At 40.3% G+C, this 22,750-nt stretch overlaps 1 protein-coding gene across 1 annotated transcript in view; it reads left to right on the forward strand.

Annotated features, from left to right (window-relative positions):
- spegb (striated muscle enriched protein kinase b) overlaps positions 1–22,670 on the forward strand; it is a 35,273-nt gene extending 12,603 nt beyond the window's left edge. The window contains exons 5-41 of the mRNA XM_046404796.1: positions 139–282; positions 376–558; positions 1,459–1,625; positions 1,894–1,982; positions 3,326–3,501; positions 3,759–4,019; positions 4,125–4,283; positions 4,415–4,604; positions 4,724–4,953; positions 5,399–5,518; positions 6,257–6,361; positions 6,685–6,891; positions 6,981–7,104; positions 7,567–7,739; positions 7,824–7,936; positions 8,109–8,277; positions 8,417–8,513; positions 8,675–8,875; positions 9,706–9,763; positions 9,908–9,985; positions 10,170–10,342; positions 10,431–10,457; positions 10,588–10,740; positions 10,911–10,953; positions 11,043–11,111; positions 11,220–13,971; positions 14,089–14,238; positions 14,680–14,796; positions 15,026–15,193; positions 15,407–15,529; positions 16,120–16,284; positions 16,447–17,239; positions 17,535–17,774; positions 17,935–18,158; positions 19,020–19,095; positions 19,328–19,477; positions 19,680–22,670. Of these exons, the coding sequence (XP_046260752.1) occupies positions 139–282; positions 376–558; positions 1,459–1,625; positions 1,894–1,982; positions 3,326–3,501; positions 3,759–4,019; positions 4,125–4,283; positions 4,415–4,604; positions 4,724–4,953; positions 5,399–5,518; positions 6,257–6,361; positions 6,685–6,891; positions 6,981–7,104; positions 7,567–7,739; positions 7,824–7,936; positions 8,109–8,277; positions 8,417–8,513; positions 8,675–8,875; positions 9,706–9,763; positions 9,908–9,985; positions 10,170–10,342; positions 10,431–10,457; positions 10,588–10,740; positions 10,911–10,953; positions 11,043–11,111; positions 11,220–13,971; positions 14,089–14,238; positions 14,680–14,796; positions 15,026–15,193; positions 15,407–15,529; positions 16,120–16,284; positions 16,447–17,239; positions 17,535–17,774; positions 17,935–18,158; positions 19,020–19,095; positions 19,328–19,477; positions 19,680–19,935 (8,723 nt within the window). The 3' untranslated portion in view covers positions 19,936–22,670. The remainder of the gene's footprint in view (positions 1–138; positions 283–375; positions 559–1,458; positions 1,626–1,893; positions 1,983–3,325; positions 3,502–3,758; positions 4,020–4,124; positions 4,284–4,414; positions 4,605–4,723; positions 4,954–5,398; positions 5,519–6,256; positions 6,362–6,684; positions 6,892–6,980; positions 7,105–7,566; positions 7,740–7,823; positions 7,937–8,108; positions 8,278–8,416; positions 8,514–8,674; positions 8,876–9,705; positions 9,764–9,907; positions 9,986–10,169; positions 10,343–10,430; positions 10,458–10,587; positions 10,741–10,910; positions 10,954–11,042; positions 11,112–11,219; positions 13,972–14,088; positions 14,239–14,679; positions 14,797–15,025; positions 15,194–15,406; positions 15,530–16,119; positions 16,285–16,446; positions 17,240–17,534; positions 17,775–17,934; positions 18,159–19,019; positions 19,096–19,327; positions 19,478–19,679) is intronic.
- The last annotated feature ends 80 nt before the right edge of the window (positions 22,671–22,750 follow it).

Genomic DNA, 22,750 nt, shown 5'->3' on the forward strand with positions numbered 1-22,750 from the left:
TCTGTTGAAGTGTAAAGGTCCAGTCTGCTTGTTTTTTCATTTTAATCAACCAGTTACTCATTCCTTACTCGAGGGGGTTTTCCACTTTGGTCAAAGAAAAAAAATTACTTCAGGCTTGTGTTTTGTTAAACTGTGCAGATTCTTCGGATGATTCTTATGTGTCTGCTGGAGAAGATCCATTGGAGGCTCCTGTTTTTGAGTTTCCCCTCCAGGACACTGTAGCATCTGCTGGTGCAGATGTCCTACTAAAATGCATCATTGCTGGCACCCCCACTCCTGAAGGTAACATGTTGTACTGTAAATGTTAGTTTGGAATTGCATATAAGCACACAAACACAAACACACACACTGCTTTCTTTGTGTTCTCTATTGAAGCCACCTGGACAAAAGACAGCACTGAAATTATCAGCACTGCAAATTGCGCAGTCAAAGTGGAGGGTGAACGACATAGTCTGCTCATCAAATCAGCAAGAATAAGTGATGGTGGAAAATACTGTGTAGCTGCTGTTAATCAGGTGGGCAGAGCATCCAGCAGTGCCACCCTTATTGTCAAAGCAGGTAAGTTTGATCTTACTAACGGGTACTATAAGTTTTAAGTAAACTCAAACTCAACCTTTCATTTTGTTTTATGGCTCAACATGTAAATTTAGTCCCCAACCTAACATTAGTGAAAGTTTGTTATACAAAAGCATCAAACATGCATTTTGAGTGAGATGTACTGTATACAATTTGAAATAACATCATGATGAAAGAAAATTAAATTGTTTGTCAGCTAAATGACGCATAAGTTTCCTACCTGGAAGTTATTGTAAACAATGTTAAATAATCTTTTATTATTTGACCAGTATTTTTTTCACCGAAGTCATATTGTTTGGTTAGTCAAAATGTATGCATCCGTAGTGTAGGTTTAATTGTGTGTCTACCAAAACAAGTTTTATTTATTTGAAATTAATTATTGATTACTATTATTTGTTTATATTTATTCATCACCATAGATGAATTTAAAAATACCCTATGTAGTCAAAATCAAGCAAATGCACATAGCAATATATTTAATTTGAAAATTTAGTGGTCTCTTCACACACTGGCATTGTGTTTCAGCTGATTTCTCTCCTGCTCCCTTGTCATTATCTCTTTGAGCAAAATGTCTGTGCCATATATTCCAGCTGAACAACCTCACTTATAGTTACCATAGCAACTCAGAGGCGAAACTGAACCTGTAATTTACCCACTGAGGCTTACTGGCTCCACCCACCGTGAATCCGCTATTGTCTGGATATCACATTTGACATCTTAGATTCTAATTATATTTTAAGGGCAGTTTTTTTTATATGTACATAAACTCCAGTGTTCCCATTGACCCATTCTCTCAGTAAGAACAAATAAAGGTTACAGAGACAAAAAAGGTTTCAACAAAACTGCAACATGAAACAAAAGATAACCCTGCTGCTTTTACAGAGTCTGTGCAGGAGCCAAAGGGAAACCTGGGCGTGCCAATGGACATCAGCAGCCCTATTACATCTGACGAGGAGTATCTCAGTCCCCTGGAGGAAGGCATGGATTTTGGAGGGCCAGAGCTGAGGCGAAGTATTGATACACAATTCAGGAAACCCCCTGCATTCCTGGTGAGGCTGCACAGAATGAAGAATAACTAGATTAGTCTTTTATAAAAAGTATAACATTTGAATGTTTAGCACTTATTCAAATGCATTTTTGACTGATGCAAAAAATTGCATGAAAAGTTTTTATGCACAGGATGTCCTTGATTCTGCCAATATTCATTTTTCTGTGTTTCTGTGTCCACTGTGTGGTCATCCTATCAACACATCTATCAAATAAAACTTACAGGTAAAATGCACCTCTCAGTTTTAACTTACACTGCATTTCAAACAGGCAACAATGAGTGACCAAGCTGTCATTGAAGGACAGGAAGTCACCATGTCTGTCCGCGTAACAGGACAACCCAAACCCATGCTCTATTGGTAGGTTCCCTCACTTCATCAAACTGCTTAAATGTGCTTGCATGGCACAGTAAAAGGACTTTGTGTGAATCACAAGCTATGAGCAAGCTTGTTTGACTGCATAGTTTGTTTAAGAGCATGCTACTTTATCCCATCTGTTAAAGCAAGTGGAAGCTTAATGTTTAAAGCCTAACAATCTCCCGGCTAAAAGGAACTTCTTAATGGGATAAAGGAAGAATAACACACTTTCCTCAATTACAATGAATCTGTTCAATGCCTGAAAAAAAAAAAAATTCTGGCTCAACTAATGAGCCCTTCGACAACAATCTGGAATTCACATGCAATGCTGAGACCATCCAAAACATGAGCCAGATCTGATTGAATACGAGGGTCAGGTCATTTAACGTTTGTACAACACCTCCTCACATCAGAGGGAGGTGCTTTATCGCTGCTGTTGTTAGCTAGGACAGCAGCTTCAAGGGATAAGCCTGGCAATATTCCATATTTTTCTTTTTTCTTTTACAAATGCCATGAAAAGACCAAAGCCAGATACATGTTATTCTTCTGTGCCATGCAGCTCTGTTGTTGTCGAGGAACTACTCACAGTTAACCTGCTGTATTTGAATTTGACTCAGTCCCACATGACCCATCTTGCTGCTGTAAAAGCTCACTAGAGCACCATCTATGGTGTTGAATTAAAAATAATTTCTCACACCTCTCAGTGGTGTGATAAAGTATGGTGATGGTCTGCTGTCATGATTATTCAGCAGGACTCATTAGTTTTCTCAGTTTTGCATTAGCACCAACCGATTTTACTGATGAGTCAACAGGGCACGCACTGGGTCACATGAACAGTGTGTATTAGTGTATTTCAGTATGGGATGTGCTGTTCACTGATGATCCCCGGTAGAATATTGCACTTTTTATATGTCCTACTTGTAGTTTGAATTTCAAGCAAAAAGTAACAGCCTTAATAGGGAAGGGGAATTGTTGACAATAAATGCAATATAGAATAATGCCAGCCTCATCCTTTAATGTAGGAGACAAGAATAGGCTGAATCACTCTGCCAGGTTCTGTCACTGGAGTTAGTCATGACTCTCAAGAGACAATAGCATTAGAGAAAGTGCTCAATGTATTATTGGCAGGCCTGGAAATAATAATGTACCCCACCCCCCCAACCCGTCTCTTTTATACCACCCAGAATAGAGCTTGTTGTTGAGAAAGTGTGTGCTTGGTCATCCATCACTGCATAAATTAAATAATTAAAAAAAATTAAATAAAACACTCGAGTGGTATAGGAGTGATTCATCTCTTGTTTTAAAATCACGGCAACATTTGTTCCCTTGGTTCTATTTTTTCATAGGCTGAGGGAAAGAGTTACGGTGAAAACAGGCCCACGTCACATTGTCCGTGAGACAAAAGATGGCACTTTTGAAATGATCATCAAGTCAGCGCTGAGATCGGACTCTGGGATTTACACCTGTAAGATCATTAATGAATATGGGACAAAGCAGTGTGAAGGAAGGCTGGAGGTAAAAGGTACGTTTCTTTTCAAATGTGCCAGTGTTTGTTTATAGACATCCACATTTCAGCCTCTGTCTTTGGATAATAGATCTGCTTTTTGTTACTTTCGTCAGTTTAACTATTTGCTATGCTGTGACTAAACTCCTGATACCAGTTGTTTACTTATTAGTCAGCACATACATTGATGCCATAAGTTCAAGTACACTAAACATTAATTGTAACCTGTGACTGGTATGAGCACTCTTCAGAAAATGTCCCTTATTTACACCCAGCACCACCAGTTGAGCCCGGATTGGCCGTCATCCGCCCAGTCAGGGACATCACAGCCAAGGCTGGAGAGACAGTTTTGTTTGAGTGTCATGTCATCGGACCGAAGGACACAGATGTGGACTGGCTTGCAGACGGGAAACTGATCCAGCCGGCATTGCTCAACTGTAAGATGCACTTTGATGGGAGAAAGTGCCGGCTGCTGCTCAACTCTGTGCACGAGGACGACAGCGGAACGTACACGTGCAAGATTAGCACAGCTAAAGGTGTGCTTCTAGAGTAGATATCACAATATGTGTGATGTGAAATGAAAATGAATGTATTATCCTGTCCGCCTACTATTTTTTATTTACTAAAACTTTCACTTTCAGAGGAAGTGACTTCATTTGGCAAACTCAAAGTCATCCCTTCAATTGAACCTCTCTTCACTCGCAAGCTGGACGTTCTCGAAGTGATTGAGGGTCGTAATGCTCGATTTGACTGCAAAGTCAGCGGGACACCATCTCCCAAAGTCATTTGGAGTCACTTTGGTAGGATTACATAAATATTATTATTTTTATTATTACACCATCTGATCATCATAATCACGTTAGAATTGCCTCTAGGACTTAGAAATTGTCCTTGCACCATTTATAACACAGACAAAACTCTTTGTCTTTAGACCATCCCCTCATAGAAAGTGAGGACATACGTATTCTTCAAGAGGGTGGCCGCCACTCTCTCATCATTTCTCATGTGGCCAATGACGATGAGGGTTTTTACACGGTCACAGCCCGTAACTGTCACGGCGACGCAGAGAGCTCCGCTGAACTTTACATACAAGAACCGCGGCCGGCCATCTCATCGCAGATGTAAGAGCATTATTCTTCAGATGTTGCGCCATAGCTCTTGTATGTTTCATGGTCCTGATTATGGATGTAAAAACATGTGATTTTTAAGCAGTGACTGGCATGTTTTCTCTTTCCTTCAGGGCTAAACTGGAGAAGATGCCATCGATCCCTGAGGAACCAGAGGTCCCAGAGAATGAGGTGGAACGTTTCACCATGCCTGACTTCATCAAACCTCTTTATGATCTGGATGTGCTTGAGGGAAAGGAAGCTGTGCTCAAATGTAAAGTGGCTGGTCTGCCATACCCCACCATCGCCTGGTTCCACAATGGCAAGAGGATTGAGAGCACTGAGGACAGAAAGATGACACAATGTAAAAATCAAAAAAATGTCAAAATTGATTAATGTCCGCAAGCTTTCACAAAGCTATCGCACTCTGGGCAGTTTATTTCAGATTCTTCACATTTAGATTTTTAGCGGTTACATTTTAAAAAGAAAACTTTCTAAGATCAATTGAGTCTGTGTTTGAATTAAAGAAAAACATTGTTATGGCTGTAATGATAACGTCAAACTAACAGTAAGATGTCACCATTCTGAGCAAAGCATCTGAGAAACAACAAATGTGTCCAGAGTTTCTTTTATCCCCACTTCTGCAATGCAAAGAAAATTATAGTTTAGAAAAGTAGTGTTCTTTTTATTGAATTTATGATACATTATATATTTTGTTATGCTTACGTCTGCATTCCTGTGTTTAACTAATCAAATAAGTTTCATGAAGATGCTAATGGACCAGTATGTCTTTTGTCTGGTTCCTGTAGTCCGTGACGTCCACAGCCTGGTCATCCGCTCGGTGTGCCACGCACACGGTGGGGTCTATAAGAGTGTCATCTCTAACAAAGTTGGCAAGGCCACCTGCTACGCTCATCTCTATGTCACAGGTGATTTTCATTCCTGTTATGGCACACAGTGGACCTCATGCTAGAACCACCGGTACTAACAGATTTCTTCCTGAGTTGCATGTTTTAGTGATTTAAGAGAATTTCTGGCATTCAAGAATTTTCTCTGATGGGTAAAGGAAATGTATGTTTGGTTCAGACCTGTCTTACAAGTCAGGAACAGATGGTCTGCCTTTCTTCACTTGGAGAGAACACACTTGTTTGACTTCAGAAATATACCTCAATGTGAATTAATTTGGAGTTTAATATATACCTCTATCCAATAAACAGAATTCTAAATTTATATTTTGTTGGACTGATTTGCTTTAGAAAGACATTTTAATATGTCATTGAAAGTGAAACCATCCATCTTAACTTCTTTAAGACTACAGTGCTGCTCTGATGGTCAATAGTTTTGAAAATATTCTGAAAAAACCAAGCAGTCTTGTAATAGGAGACTTCTGACACTGGTTTTGAGACTGATTCAGGACTTGAAGCTCTGCTGTGTGGAAATGTTCTTTTTACTTGTAATATTTTTTATAATCAAACTTACCATTAGTAAGAGAAAGTAGTAAGAAAGCTTAAGAATAAGAGTAAGTAAATGTCCTAGCACGATGCCCCTGTGATTACATAACTGTGTTCAATAATACAAAGTAGGTCAAAGCATTCTGTAAAACTGCCTCAGACAAAAGCACATGAGAAACATTGAAGGACCTCGCTCTTAATTGTTATCATTTTCAGATATCCTGCCTGACCCTCCTGATGGGACTCCAGTGATAGAGTCCATCACTGGTAAAACCATCAACTTAAGCTGGAAGAAACCACGGAGGCTGGACCCTTCCATTGGTATGCAGTACTGATGTTCAGAAATGTTTTGTACACCACATTAAATATGTAAAGAGTATATACGATCCTTTATCCTGTGTTTTGTGTCAGCATACATTTAACAAAATGAACTTAAGCAAAGACCAAAGACATAAAGATCTTTATTAATCCTCTTCAGTTAAACCATGATGAAAGACTGATAAACGCACATAGACACACTAGCATATCTTGCAGTGTGAAAAGTTATTTCACTTTTTTCACTTTTTTTGGAAGCTTAGCTAACAAAAATGTTGGATTATGGAGGGCAGAAAAAATGTTTCAGCATGAAATCCCTTTTCTTTCAGATCCCAGCTCCCTGATGTATGCCATCCAACAGCAAGCCCTGGGCTCCATCCAGTGGACCATCATAGCTTCTGGGCTGAAGGATACCACCTACACCATTACGACCCTCTCCAAAAATGTGCGTTATGCTTTCAGGGTGCTGACCATCACCTCCAAAGCCTTCAGCAAGCCTTCACCTGCCACTGACCCGGTGCAGCTCCTGGACAGAGGTACATTCAGGTCTTAAGAACATCCATCCATCCATCAGTGTGCACTACCTGTTTGCTAAAAATGTGTGTACATTTTGATTTTCTTTTAGGTTCCTATCTTCTGGAGGCTCCAGTGATTATTGATAAGCCAGAAATTGTATATGTCATTGAAAACCAGTCAGTCACCATCACTGTCACCCTCAACCATGTCAATGCTGCAGTCATCTGGAAGAGGTATCTGTGTCACTTTTGTCAAATTTCTTATTGTTGTCTGTTTTTCTTCGATCTATGTTTTGAAAAGATGTCAAAAATAAAGCTCTTTACTTGCATTTTTCTGCAATACTTTTTTCACTTTTTTATTTTATTTTAATTTCATTTAATAAATTAAAATTGTAACATTGTAAATTGTAAAAGGCTCCAACTGTTATACCCAGATTTAAAATAACAATGTTGTTGTGTGTGTAGTTTCAGTATAACATGCGCACTATCATATGAGTAGTCAAGTGGTATCTGGTGGTTAGGTTGCCACCTAGTGGACACAGTGTAGTACAGTGGATTGTATGCCTGAAAAGCATTAATATTATGGCAATACATACAGGCAGCTGCTCAGTTCCAAGTGGTTGTTTAAGATTTCAGTGTTGCTCTCCTACCTGTAACACATTATTTTTGCTTTACATTATGAACGCTTTTCCACAGGAAGGGAGTTGTCCTGGCCAACAAGCCAGGCCTGTATGAGATGTCAATGCCAGATGATGACCAGCACACACTGAAGCTGCTCAAAGTGAAGAGTACTGACATTGGAGAGATGATGTTTGTGGCCTCCAACAAGTATGGTAGCGACAGCTGCACCTTTAATGTGGAGATGGCAGGTAGGCAGCAGATTGATTTATCTTTCTATCCATTTCTCTGTCAAAAACAATGTAACTTGGTACCCTTTGTATCTTTGTCCAAAGCTCCACCAACATTTGAAACTATCATGGAGGACTTGGACGTTTGCATTGGAGAGACCCCTCGCTTTGCTGTTGTTGTTGAGGGCAAACCCATTCCTGACATCCTCTGGTTCAAGGTTTGTTTTTTTTAATCAATTTTAACTGTCAAAAGTAATTTAATTTCCAAGTTAGTCTAATAAGCTAAACTTTTAAAATGGAAATTTACCAAATCAGATTATTTTTTTCTTATTTCAATTTTTTGTAAACCTTTGGAGAACCATTGCCAGCACTTACAATATTTGCTTTCAGAATGACATCCTGCTGTCGGAGAGCAGTCATTACACATTTGTGTACGATGATAACGAATGTTCCCTGGTGGTTCTAAACGCTTGTCCGGAAGACTCTGGGGTTTACACCTGCACTGCTAGGAACTTGGCAGGTTCTGTTTCTTGTAAAGCAGAACTCACCATTCATGAAGGTAAGAGATCAATAAAAATCTTTAAAACAAGTCTAGCAATCCCTTGAAGTGAAGAAACCAACCTGAATAAACAACCAATCATTCTTGCAATTGTGGGTACATTTCCCTTTGTTTAATCAATACTTGCTCATTACTGTAGCTAAAAGTAAAGAGGAGCCAATGGAAGATGAGGCAACTATTTTAAGGAAAATGCGCAGACTGACTGACCATTATGACATCCACAAGGAAATCGGAAGGTGAGCGCAATCTGAAATGAAAACAGTTTTTAATAAATGTTGAAAATGAGGCTGTCGTCCTCAATGTCTGAATGCCTTCATCTCGTTATTTTGAACAATTATTCCAGATGTAAGTAGTGATGAGCTAACTTAAAAGTTTTCTACCTGATGTTTTGATCCAGAGGAGCATTTTCCTATGTGAAACGTGCGACCCAGAAGGTAGGCAAAATGGAGTATGCTGCAAAGTTTATCTCCACACGGGCCAAGAAGAAGGCGTCTGCCCTGAGAGAGATGAACCTGCTCTCCAGACTGGACCACGAGCGAGTCCTTTACTTTCATGATGCCTTTGAGAAAAAGAATGCAGTCATTATCATCACTGAAATGTATCCTTATGGTGCAGTTAAAACACAGAGTGGACTGTTGCAGAGTAAACAGCTTTGAAAAGTAAATGAAATGATCGTGTTTGGGCCTCCTGCTGTGGTCCTGCTTGACACAGGTGACTGCTGTTACCACTTAGTCATATTTCTGCATTAATATTATTATTATTACTACCACTATCATTATTATTACTGTTAATATCATTTCTAGTACTGTTACTGCTGTTATTATTGCAGTTGCTACACATCTATGTCAGTATGCCCCCCCTTCTCTTTTCTCTCTTTCCCTTATTCTCATCTCTCTCTCTCTCTCTCTCTCTCTCTCTCTCTCTCTCTTTCTGTCTCTCTCTCTCTCTCTCTTTCTCTCTCTCTCTCTCTCTCTCTCTCTCTCTCTCTCTCTCTCTCTCTCTCTCTCACAACATAACCGGTCAAAGAGGATGGCTGCCCACATAGAGCCCTGGTCTGCTCCAGGGATTCTGGCCTCTAAAAGGAAGTTTTTCCTCGTCGCTGTTTCTGCTTTCTGTGATTAAAAAAACTACATTTAGTTTTTAGTACAGAGAGTTTGGTCTAGACCTGCTCTAATTGGAAAGTGTCATGAGACAGCTTTGTTGTGATTGACACTATATAAATAAACTGAACTGAATTGATATGAAAACAAAATGTTCGCTGACACTGTAGGCACTGTGTTCTTCTTAAATGTTTTTTATTAAAAATGTATGTATCGCCAGAAATGAAATCAATAAACATACTGTAAATTTATTTATTTAAAAAATAATGTATTTATTGTAAAATAAATCTAAAGTCATCTTGAGAATAGCCTTAATTCATCTTTAAAGATGCCACGAGGAGCTGCTTGACAGATTTACAAGGAAATCTACAGTAATGGAGTCTGATGTAAGTCCTGTGTGTTATGACTGCACAGCAACTCTTACACTAAACATTTCAGTATCTGTTTCAGTGTAGTGATCAAAGCCATGTAATTTAATGTGATCTGTTAATAGCAGCTGCACTGGTATGTTTGTATTTTGGGACCACCAGGTACGTTCATGTATAAGACAACTGCTTGAGGGAGTGGATTACCTTCATCATCTAAACATCGTACACCTGGACATTAAGGTAGATACTCGTGGATCCTCCCACTTTCATTGTCTTCCTTTTAATATACAGTATTTATAGAAGATAAGAACATTTTCAAAAGTGTGAGTTGGAACTGGGTTTTTTTTTCAATTTGGCAAATGATTGAAAATGTATTCTGACTTGTAGAACATGATGTAATATTATTTTCTTGTTGTTTCCTCAGCCCGATAACATCCTTATGGCAGATTCTCACAGTGATCAGATCCGAATCTGTGACTTCGGCAATGCTGTGGAGACCACACCCAGTGAGGCTCAGTACTGCAAATATGGCACACCAGAATTTGTTTCACCAGAAATTGTCAATCAGACCCCTGTGTCAAAGGCATCGGACATCTGGTAGAGTACCTCCTGAAAACTACTTTTTTAACATTTTATTTTATTTTAATTTACCACGTTTTTCTAATTCTCTTATTTATTTTCTCAGGCCAGTTGGCGTTATTGCATACTTGTGGTGAGTAAGATTATTATTATAATCGTGTATTTTCCTCATTATTAATTGTATTTGAGGATACTGGAGATCAGTGACATGTTTACTATTCGTAAACTTATTAGTAAATTTAAAAATTTCTTTCTGTTATCAGTCTGACAGGAGTTTCTCCATTTGCTGGAGAGAACGACCGCAGCACTGTACTGAACATCAGGAACTATAATGTGGCCTTTGAGGAGAGCATGTTTGCTGAGCTTTGCCGGGAGGCTAAAGGGTTCATCATAAAGCTCCTGGTCGCAGACAGGCTGTGAGTACCACAACTTGATCCCTGTTTTGCAAGATCTTTTTTATGTTAAATTTGTGTGTAAAATACATAAATAAATATAACGGTGATACATTGTTTTACAATTTATTAATTTTTAAAAGCTGTTAAGCAACTCTGAAACATGTCTGAGATATGCCTTGATGTTTCTCCAGGAGACCTGATACTCAGGAATGCCTCCGACACCCCTGGTTCAAGGTAAGACAAAACAGTGGCACATGACAATACTGAGTAAGGTCCCAAACTTAATTTATTTTTATTACATTAATTGTTTATTTATTGTGCAGACACTTAACAAAGGGAAGGCCATAAGTACAGAGGCCCTGAGGAAATTTGTATCTCGTAGAAAATGGCAGGTGAGGGATGTTTTATTTCCTGTTCTGGTTTTCTATATGGCATTATACCCAGAATGCCTAACAATGATTCATGGATGGTCTTTCAATTTAATATTTCCTCTTTTACAGCGTTCACTAATCAGCTATAAATCAAAAATGGTAATGAGGTCCATACCCGAGCTGCTGAATGATTTCTCCAGCCATATCTCCATTGCAGTTCCCAGGCACCTGAAAGAAGGTTCACCTTTGCCATCATCATCCTCAGATTCTGATGAAGACATTGATGAGCTGCCATTTATACCAATGCCACTTAACATGGAATTTTCTGGCTCAAGGATGTCACTGAATGATATCCAGACCAATGAGCAGGAAACAGAAAACCAGAATGGTACAAGTAAATGCTCTGGGTCTTCTGTTCAAGCCATAGAGGCAATGGAGTGTGATACTAAACAAATGGATAAAGAAGGGGTTGAAATAATAGGTAAAGGCCGTCTGAGGAAAAGGTTACCACAGGACAATGACAGGGGTTCTTCAGATGAAGAATCACCAGCTGAATTACTACAAAAGTCAGAGCTGACTAGAAAGCCCCTTCGAAGGGGTTCAAGCATGGAGTCAGACAAACCAGAGGGTGGACGACGAAGAGGAGAGCTAAGACGTGGAGGCTCAGCCGACAGCGCATTGCTGCTCCGAATTACACCTGAGGAAGGAGCTGGAGAAGGAAACCAAGAGGATGGCAGGAGAGTTCTCAAGAAAGCTGTCTCTATGGAGCTACCAAGGAGGAGCACCAGCCCAGGAACTGCCAAGATGAGTCAAGAAGACTATGCTCTAAAACTGGAACTGATGAGACAACGACTGCTTCGTGGTGGTTCTGTAGACAACAAGATGAGTGGACTGAGAGGACCTCTGTTGGAAACATTGGGAATGGGAGATGAAAAACGTGCAGTAGCCTCAGATCGCTACTCTCGTACTGCTCGTTTGGGCCCACCTCCACTAACTAGAGCTGCATCCAGTGATTCCGCAAGGGACGAAGTTCCCAAACCCAAAGTTTTGCGCAAAACTGCCTCTTTCAGTCAAGGTGATTCAGAGCCCATAGCTTTACACCGCCGGTCAGGAGCCCCCTTGGAGATTCCCGTGGCACAGGTAGAAGAGAGAAGGCTCAAGGAGGCTATATCTATGTCAGCTCTCACTGAACAAATCAAGCTAGATTCCCGTCCAGTGACTCCCAGAGAACCTTCACCAAAACCGCCAACACCCGAGTCTGTTGTGCAAGAAAGCCCAACCAAAACAGAAAGTGAGGAATCATTTATTGAGAAAGAAATCAAGTCCGAGGAGACTGCGAATGAAAAGATGGATGGGCTGACTACAGATAGTAATTTTGATGAGAGATCAAGCACAAGTGGTTTCTCAGAGAAAGATATGAGCATATCAGAAGAACCAATGATTGAATCAGAGTTTGTGGGCCAGAGAATTCCTACACCTCCTCTTGAGGCCCAAAGCTCTAAAATAGAAGAAAAGATGGAGGAAGAAGAAGTAGAAAGAGAGCAACAAGAAAAGGATGAGTTTATGAAAGAAGAAGAGGAAAGAAAAGGCAGTGTTGCTGAATCAAATGTAAAAGAAGTTGAAGAAGTTTCTGAAGAAAAAGCAGAAGAAGGAAATATGCTTGCTAAATCTTCTGATGTGATCATAACATCCAGCTCAGTTATGGTGACACCAACACAGGAATATTCCCATCCCCCGGCAAATGTTGTATCAACTTATGTAACACCCTCACTTCCTGCTCGTGTTGTCCTTCCAGATGGAAGGACTTCAGCATATGCCAGTATTATGCAGACCATCATGGTCCCTTCACTGCAGCCTCTCAATGACCAACCTCTAGGCCCTTCTACACCTGTTGTTTTTCCATCCGCCTCGTCATCTGCAGTATCAACTAAAACTTCTCTACCTACATCTACACCTTCCAGTGTGTCCTCTGCTTTACCTGGCCCACCAAAGCCAGTCCTCGTGTCATCTACTGAACACCCTGCAGTATATTCCAGGGTAGCTTCACCTGAGATGATCACAAAAGAACCCAGTCCACCAAAGATCACCACATATTCCTCATCCCAACAAGAGTTCTCAGCGGGAGCTGACTTGGATGACATTAACTCTGAAGAGGTCTTTGAGACTCGTTTCAAAAAACGTGAATCTTCCCTCTCAAGGAGTCTAAAATTCCTGTCACGGTCAAAGAATGAGGACAAACCACAAGTGATTTCATCAGACTCTGTGGAGTCAGGTGAAGAGATATACAGACCTGGGCCAATTGGTGCACCAGTGGAATTAGCACAGAGAAGACTTGAAGAGAAATCGAAGTCAGTCCAGGACCTTCGTGAAGCTCAAAAGGACCAAGGCTTTATGAGAAGGCTCTCCATGCGCCTGAAGAGAACTCCATCAACTGAGCGCAAGGACGAAATGACCAAAGATGAAGATTCAGTTGCTTCCAGAAGAAGGCTTTCTTGGACTCTCGGCCGAAGAGGGTCACAGGACAAGAAGGAAGTAGAGATGATGCGCATGGATGGTGGAGGCGATACAGTGGTGGAACAGGATGAAAAGGATCTTAAGAAACCTACAGAATCACCAGTTTTGGTAATGCGCAGAAAGATTGAATCAACAGTGGCTGGTATTTCCACAAGAATTCGTAGTTACTCAGAAGAAAGGAGGGCATCAGAGGACAAAGAACCCAAGAGGACACCCATTCTTTCCATGCTTCGTCGTTCAACATCAGAGAGCCGTGCTACAAAGGTTGCCAATGTTCCTCAGAACCAGCTAGCAACTCAGGCCAGTAACGGTGCCTCATCAGAGTCTCTTGACTCAATGTCCAGCCTCAAGTCAGAAACATCAAAGGGTATGAAGCAATTGCTTATACATCTTATGGAAAATGTTTGACAAGAGTACTATTGTTTGCAATTTCTTCAGTGCATGATGATTGATTTATGAAGATAGTTGAATTCTTCTTTCAAAGGTCTGGAGAGTGAGCGCAGATCCCGCTGGGATCGATGGGGTCTGACCAGAGGGAGGCGAGACAAGACAGTATCACAGCCTGACATACCAACAGCCATCTCCAGAGAAAATAGTTCCATACGTTCACGTCAGTATTCTAGACTGGCTTCTGGTAAGTAAGACTTTATCACTTTGACAACACAGTGGTGATCACTCAAGACATCGCTTATAACTGTCCATTAAAAATATTTACTCCCAAAATTACTGCTTAGTAATTGTTGAAATAACTCATTGATGGGACACCAACAGTGGACTCCTGAATGAAAGTCCTGTGGTTTTTAACCCTTACACCCACCCCACCCACTCTTACTCTCTCTTCCTAACTTTGTTGCTCTTATACTAGCTCACCTGACTTTTCTCCCATTATAATTGTAAGTAAGTAAGTGTTAATGGGCTGCACAAAGACAAAGGTTTCCTAGCTGATCCTAGGCCAGAAGTTGTACCCTTGTTCCAGTGATGGCGATCTTAACCATCACTGACTATATTTAATCATAACTTTTAATTTAAACTATCAGTATGTAGTATGAGAATGTTTTTAATGTTATGCTCCTAGACTTCCCTCCAGTATTCCACATCAAGCTGAGAGATCATGTCCTGCTGGAGGGGGATCCAGTTACACTCAGCTGTCTGCCAGCAGGCAGCCCCCACCCACAGATCACCTGGATGAAAGGTGAGGATGATTTAATTAGGAATTATTATGTAACTGATGGTCTCACAGATGGATAATCAGAATCACTTCACTTGTTAATTAAGGTAATTGACATACTGGTACCATGACAACAAGTGTAGCATACAGTGTAATGTCAAATGAGATAAGGCAAAAGTTTAGATTCCTAATTACTCAAATGTTTGATCATTTCCTTATCACTATGACAATTTTTATGCATATGTTTCCTCAGATAAGAAGCCCCTGGAGATTGATGCCAGGATGAACATGATTGCCTGCCCTGATGGCCGGCAGCTACTGATGATCATGCAGACCACCAAAAAGGATGCGGGGGTCTATGAATGTGTTGCCACAAGTCCCTTGGCCACTGTGTCCAGCTCTTGCACCATATCTCTTGCTCGTAAGAACAGAGAAATATGTAAAGAGTAAAGAGTGGTAAATCTCATTTGTCCAGTGTCCATATTGTGTGTGGGTATACATATATATATATATATATATGTATGTATACATACACACAGCTTGTTGGATACACAATGAAGAGCCTGGAAAGGAACTGGAGGGCAAGTAGGAGCCAGAGTATTTGTATTTGATATCAATATATTTGTTTTTACAGGTCTGCCCAATCGTCCTGGGACCCCTGAAATACCTCAGAAGTACAACAATACAGCCTTGGTACTGTGGAGGCCCTCAGACACCATGGCCCCATGCACATACTCTCTGGAGAGGAGAGCAGAGGGTAATTTTATTTCTTTTTTGTAGACAAATGATTATGATGATGATTTGGGGTGTGCACAAATCTTTGGATAGTCAATATTTTAACTGTAGGTTTGGAAAGGGTTGCACAGAGCCAGGTTTAATGTGGTTGCTCAGAGCATTTAGACTTCCCTTCGAGTGATGGAAAGATTAACCACCTTTTTGTTTGCAAATTAGCTGCAACCACAGCAGGTATACATATACATGCACTCACTGGACACCTCACCCACTAACATCATCATTAGACCACTTCAGTAATACAAATGTTCTTAAGGTTGCTCTGGCAAAAGGGGGCCATGACATGCAGTGATGAAAACGAAATGAAATATATGTTTACAGGAGATGAGATGTAACAGCATGAACCATAAATGAAACATAGCAGTCTCACCACATCAGACTCTAATGCACAGTACATATCAACGCACGTGAAAAGTTATACAGCCTTTTGAATAGCAAAAATGTGTATATGTGTTCATATACACATATACACATGAGGTTGAAGTGTGATACAATAGTACTATAAACTGTCTCTTAAAATAACATGGACATACCCATCTTATTTTTATTCCCTAGGTGAGACCAACTGGCTAATTGTGGCTACAGGGGTGGCAGACTGTTATTACAATGTGGTTGACTTGCCAGCAGGGGGCTCCTTCAGGTTCAGGGTGGCATGTGTCAATAAAGCTGGCCAGGGCCCCTACAGCAACCTTTCAGATGTCATAAGCCTGGATGTTTCAGGTACGTATTATATCAAAGAAAATGCTGTTTATTTCAGGTGTGTAAAATGTATGTGAAGTTGCCTTCTTTGTACACATTGATGTATGAATTTAAAAATATGCAGATGCATGAATGAAGAGATGTGTACTTCTTGTTGTGATATGGATCCTTGTCTTTCATTAGAACCAGCTAAGTCCAATGCTCCTGTGGTGGTCAAAACTGTCCCTGCAACTACTCCTCCTCCTCCTCCTGTGGTGATGATGTCATCCATGAAAGTGCCTCCCATTAAACCAGCTCCTAGTAAATCTACAACAGTAACACCTGTCCCTCCCTCAGCTTCAGCTCCTGCTCCATCTGTGGCTAAAAGTGTTTCTCCTGTAACCATCACACCCACCGTGCAGGTTGATGCTAGCCATCCTGCTGTTACTCCACCCATTAGCACAGCCCCCTCCGAACAAGCTCCTGTTCACGCTGCCGCAGCTGTCCAAGCCACGGCCGCCAAAGCCAAGACTACCCTTAGCATCAGTGTGAGCAAACCCCAAAATAAATTAGCTCCTCCACCTGTTGTTCCACCCAAACCTCAGAGCCCTGTAAATGCAGTCCAGTCCATCAACAACAAACCCCACTCTCCTGTACCACCACCTGCACCTGGCATTGGGAAACCCATCTCATCTGTTCCAATGTACAAGCCAGCTGCAACTGCTCGTGTTGCTCCGCCTTCTCAATCTAGTTCCACCCCAACAACGACCATCGCTTCAGTCACTCCTGTGGCTATCACACCATCCGTGGTGGTGGTGCAGAGCTTGACACCTGTGCTGCAGGGAGGGGACAGCCGAAGTACCCCATCCGGACGAGTCACACCTTCAGGACGGGCCACGCCTTCAGGACGTAGGACGCCACTGGGCAAGCCTGGGGAGGGATCTCTGCGCCAGGGAGTTCCACAGAAGCCTTACACCTTCATGGATGAGAAAGCAAGGTAATAGTTACTTACACCTTAAGCCTGGCTTAAATCTAAACAGTACATTTAAGCAAAGCAAACACAAATGTGAGCTGGATACATTTTAAAGCTGCTATTATCAATATTATAATAAATAGAGCATACATATATATATATATATGCTTTATATAATAAATAGAGCAGTATCTTGCATACACATTACTCTATGTAAGATACTGCTCTCTCTCTCTCTCTCTCTCTCTCTGCCTTTTTAATCCAATGAACACATAGTGTTTGAAAAAGGAACCTCTGACTTATTCTTTATCACACACAGGGGCCGGTTTGGTGTGATTCGCGAATGCCGGGAAAACGCCACAGGCAACCTCTTTATGGCTAAGATTGTTCCATACGAGGCAGACAGCAAGCAGGAGGTGCTGCAGGAATATGACATCCTCAAGTCGCTTCATCATGACAGGATCATGGCTCTGCATGAAGCTTATGTAACACCGCGCTACCTGGTGCTTATCTCTGAGTACTGCAGTGGGAAGGAGCTGCTCTTCAGCCTCATAGACAGGTGAAGCCAAACAGCTGACAAGCCGATAAGTTGGTGGTTTGTCTGATGTGAAATCATTATTTGGATTCTCATTCACTCTGGGCAGAATTTATAAAGAAACTGCCTGAAATATGCTTCATGGAGTCCTCTGTCAAGCTGTTGTGTGTATTCCATGTTTCAGGTTCCGTTACTCAGAAGATGATGTGGTGACCTATATTGTGCAGATCCTTCAGGGTCTGGACTACCTCCATAACCGACGCATCCTGCACCTGGACATCAAACCAGAGAACATCATCGTCACCTACATGAATGTCATCAAGATCATTGACTTTGGCAGTGCTCAGACTTACAACCCTCTCTTCCTCAAGCAGTTCAGCCCTCCAATAGGAACGCTGGAGTTTATGTGTAAGAGTCCTGTTTTTCACAAACCGCTGGGAACGTGCAATTGATGCTACTCTTTATTTTTTTATAACTTTTTTTTTATAACTTATAACTTTTTTTTATATTACCAATTGGTCAAATGAGTATGTGTCATATGAAGGGTATGACAAACCTGCAAAAAATCATAACCCCTAAACTGCCTCAAATCTGGTGAGCTTTTTTGTATCTTTGAGCTCATTATTTTGGTTTATGCCAAAAGAGAGGTAATAGGAGAGTGAAAATTACTTAGATTTACCAAACAGAAACATGACTCCAAATGAATGCCGATGTTGCTGTGTATATGCTGGATATCTAACTAAGTTAGCACAGTAGCCATAGCCCACTGAAAGTTCTTAACTTTAATTTGTGCTGTACTTCATTCCTTTAGTAAATGGGCATATAATGAGAAGTCATTAATTAAAAGTGTGTTCAGTGAATGTGCTCAGTAGCTGATGGTGTTAAGGAAAGGTACACAGAGAACTAAAACAATAGAATTCACTTAAATATTGCCACCATGTTATGTGTTTGTGGAGGAAAAAAATAAATTGAAGCATGAAGAGTGTAAATGACATATCTTTCTTCCTCTGTTGATTTTAATAGCTTGTTCATATATTCTATTGATACAGATTTTCTGTAAGGACTGTTCATGTGGACAGTCTGTTTTTGTAGCTGCACTGGCTACAGAAACACAGGAGAATCATAAATTATGCATCTTATACATTCTAAAAGGTTATGCATAAGTCATTACATATGCAGATTCACTGGCTGTTAAGTTGTGAGCTGCAGTGTGTTCAGTTCTGTGTAAAACAAAAAGGGCTGTGAGTTTTTCCTTTCTTCTTCTTGCAGCTCCAGAGATGTTGAAAGGGGATGTTGTGGGCCCACCAGCTGACATCTGGAGTGTGGGCGTACTGACTTTTATCATGTAAGTGCTGCTTTCACACTCAGCAAGCCGTCTTTAAATAGCTTCATGTGAAATGAGGCTTATGGCTGAAAACTTATCTGCTGCATTTGCATTGATTTAATTTCTTTTTACTTGGCGTGTGTATTGTATTGTAATTCATAACTAACCTAATTAACCTGCTTAATTTTAGTGCTCATTTTTGATATCTTGAGGAATCCATTGTGACTGTCAAAGCTTCCCTATGATTTTCCAGGTTGAGTGGCAGGTCGCCTTTCACTGAAATTGATCCTCAGGAGACTGAAGCTAGGATCCAGGCGGCAAAGTTTGACCTCTCTAAACTCTACCAGAATGTGTCCCAAAGTGCCTCTCTGTTTCTTAAAAAGATCCTCTGTAGCTACCCTTGGTAAGCTGAACCTTATTCCTTTTTGTAATTCCCATATCGTACAGAAGGTCTAATCTAGCTGCTTTATCTCTGATCTATCATTGCCTATTGCTGAAAACTAATTACACAGCAAAAGAAATTGTTGAATAGATAAAAAAAAAAAACATGCGGCCAATTTTTCTCTGCTTAAGTATTTGGATCCTCACTGTCTGGTCTTCAACAGGGCCCGTCCCTCCATTAAGGACTGCTTCAATAACTCCTGGCTTCAAGATGCCTACCTGATGCGTCTTCGCAGACAGACACTCACCTTTACAACCACACGTCTCAAGGAATTTTTGGCCGACCAGCAGCGCAGGCGAGAGCAAGTGGCCACCAAGCACAAAGTTCTCCTGCGGTCCTACCAGAGCTCGCCACAAACCCCCAGCAGCCCCGCCACGCCAAATGTGCCAACCTCACTCACCACATCTGTCACCCAGTGAAAACAGGCTTCCAGTTGGCGGAACATTAACAGGGGCCGCGAGGTGGGGTGGTTGATTCAGGTTAAAGTTGTTGAACGTGGTCAGAAGAAAAAAAAAAGAGATAAACTAGAGAAACAGAGACTGTGATCTGCAGAGACGTCACCTCTTTTTCTTTTCTGGTTCTGAAGGAGAATCTCAAGGAATTCTTTCACACCAGAGGGAACTCTTCGTTACAAGAGCCTGACTGCATTTTTATATGATGGACCTTGTTCATATAAGGCAGGATGTTGTCTTCGAGTTAGTACCTCAAACTGTCTTTCTTACTGTCAACTCTGCAGTGATTAGAGGGGACACAAATTAATACATAAGTGCCCCACAGTGAAAGGCCTAAGATTACTTAAATAGAGTTTAAAAAGTTGTTTCATTGAGTACAACTCATTTACAAGATTCCAAAATAATGAATACTTTATTAGAGGAAATGTACAATTTTCAAAACAAGGAGGGCTAATACAATTGCAGCACCTCTACTATATCATTCTGTAGTCTCATGTTTATGTTTCCTGACCAGAAGTTCATTCTATTATATCTCTAAAAACCGAATCAAGATTGAATCGAAGCAGACTTATTTGAGCTACAGTACCAGAGTTTTTATACTGCTGTAGCATCTCAGTGATTGTCAAGACTGTAGCAGTTGAAGTTCCTTTTTTGTTTTGGCTTTATAAAATGTATATTGAGTTCAGAGGATACATCAAAAGATTCTCTGCAAGGGCTAAGAAAAGGACTCAGCACAAATTCTTCCCTAATCTTATGAAACAGGATAGTAACTATTCTTTTGTTCTCAAAAGCAGAATTTATTTTTTTAATTTGTTTGCTTCATGCAGAACTGTGTTGGCTGCTTGGCAGGCACCGGTTCCTTCATCACAAATAAGCTAACAACCATCACATTGGCTCCAGGTAAACTAAACTCTCCCAGTCCGCCCTGCACAGAGGATCCAGTTTGATTAACCACACAGCAACGTTTACACTCATCTCTGACTTTACTAAAATGAGGTGTGCTGAGTTGGTCGGTGTATTTTTAGACTGTGCATGCAGAACTTTGCCTGAGATCATCCTTTAATGTTCGGGGGGTTAGCGGTAAACCGAATCTCTTTAGAAACCCACTGGTGATGCTGGGGTGCCTCCAAGTGCCCTTAGCCAGTTAGTATTAGTCAGCATAAAAAGTAGTCTCTACAATTCACCAAGATAGGATGTTGATTGAGACATTGTTGAGTGTATTATTTCTTATTTTAGCTGTAATTTTCAATTGCTAACAGCAATCGCTTTGAGGAGAGATTTTGCTTTATTGGGTTTTTATAAATCATAGTTTTTGATTGGCAGAACTTTTTTATACACTATGTTTTAAAATGGTTAGAATGATATTCGACATTGATTAAATTTTATTTATGCCCATGAGATTAAGTATCATAAACCTTTTTAGTCTCCAGCCCATACAAAAAGAAACGTACGAGACACCATCAAAACATGTACAACGCAATCATGAAATCATGAATGTTGAAATCTGAGACAATCCAAATAGATAATTTGAATCTATTGTTCCACTCTGGTTTTAGTCCCATAAAACACAAAACTTGCCCTTTTTATGTACAGTATTGAAGACTGCAGTTGCACACATTTCCCCTTGGTTAGACTGAATGTAGAATCTGACTCAGTGGCATAGTGGTGTTTGAAAGTTATTTATGTTCTCAGTCATATGTGTAAGCGATAAAATAAAAAATGAAAGTGATGAAATAGATAAACAGCTATTTGGATTATAGTATAGTCTGTTTCCAAATATAGTATAGTCTCACCTTAGAGAAAATACCTAATATCCACTTTCACCCAAGGAAGGGTCACCCTAAATTTTACCCTCAGAGTGAGCTGCAGTACGTTTGCTTTAACCTGACATTGATCATTTGACCCATCCTCACTATTTTAAAATAAATAAATGACTCTGTTCCTTTGCTTTCACACAGCAAATTGAGTCATAAGACCAGCAAATGAAACATTTGCACAAACATCAGATCATTTTTCTGTATTGATATTAGGTATTTTCACACTTAACAAAGTGTAACTCTTGTTTTATTTTAAGAAAGTGTCAAGGAATCACAATCAGACACAGAACAATATCACATAAAGCTGCACAAAAAACAAGCTGTTTTAGTCTGTGTATTGACTGGCAGAAATTGTCGGTAAATAGAGTTATTTGATTAGTTCTGTATATTCTAATGCTATTGCTAGATAAACACTTCCCTTTTCTGCAGCTCTTTGTCTTTTTGGCTCAGTCATTTTTCTATGCAGAGTAAAAGTTAATCACGGGGGAGTTGTTTTAAACCTTGAATGAAAACATGCAAGATCAGCATGAATCCTAAATGTCTGTGCAATATACAGTTTTATGTTCTTTGATCACTTCAAATGAAATACTGACAAGATTTTGAAAAAAATGTTGAACGCTCCACATTTTGTATTGAAATCTGTACTTTGTGGAATGTGTTGCGGTGCCTCGTGATGGATATTAGACCCCCAGAGAAAATAGTTCTTTATTTTGATTATATGAACGTGACTGCTTTGTGTGTGTTTTGCAATTTGTTTATTTATTGAGTGACTGTATTTGTTATAGCTTCTGCTTTTTATTTTGTGAAATTTCTGAATCTGGCATGGAAAAGGCATGACAGCTGTTACGGCTATGAACAATAAAGGAAATATGACAAATATGTGAATACAGTGTTACAATATGTTTCTACGGTGGATGAAAAATGGGCATGAGAAGTGGTTGCTGGTTAGATATGCATAGAGCTGT

This window comes from Scatophagus argus, chromosome 11 (genome assembly GCF_020382885.2).
Source record: "Scatophagus argus isolate fScaArg1 chromosome 11, fScaArg1.pri, whole genome shotgun sequence".
NCBI lineage: Eukaryota > Metazoa > Chordata > Actinopteri > Scatophagidae > Scatophagus > Scatophagus argus.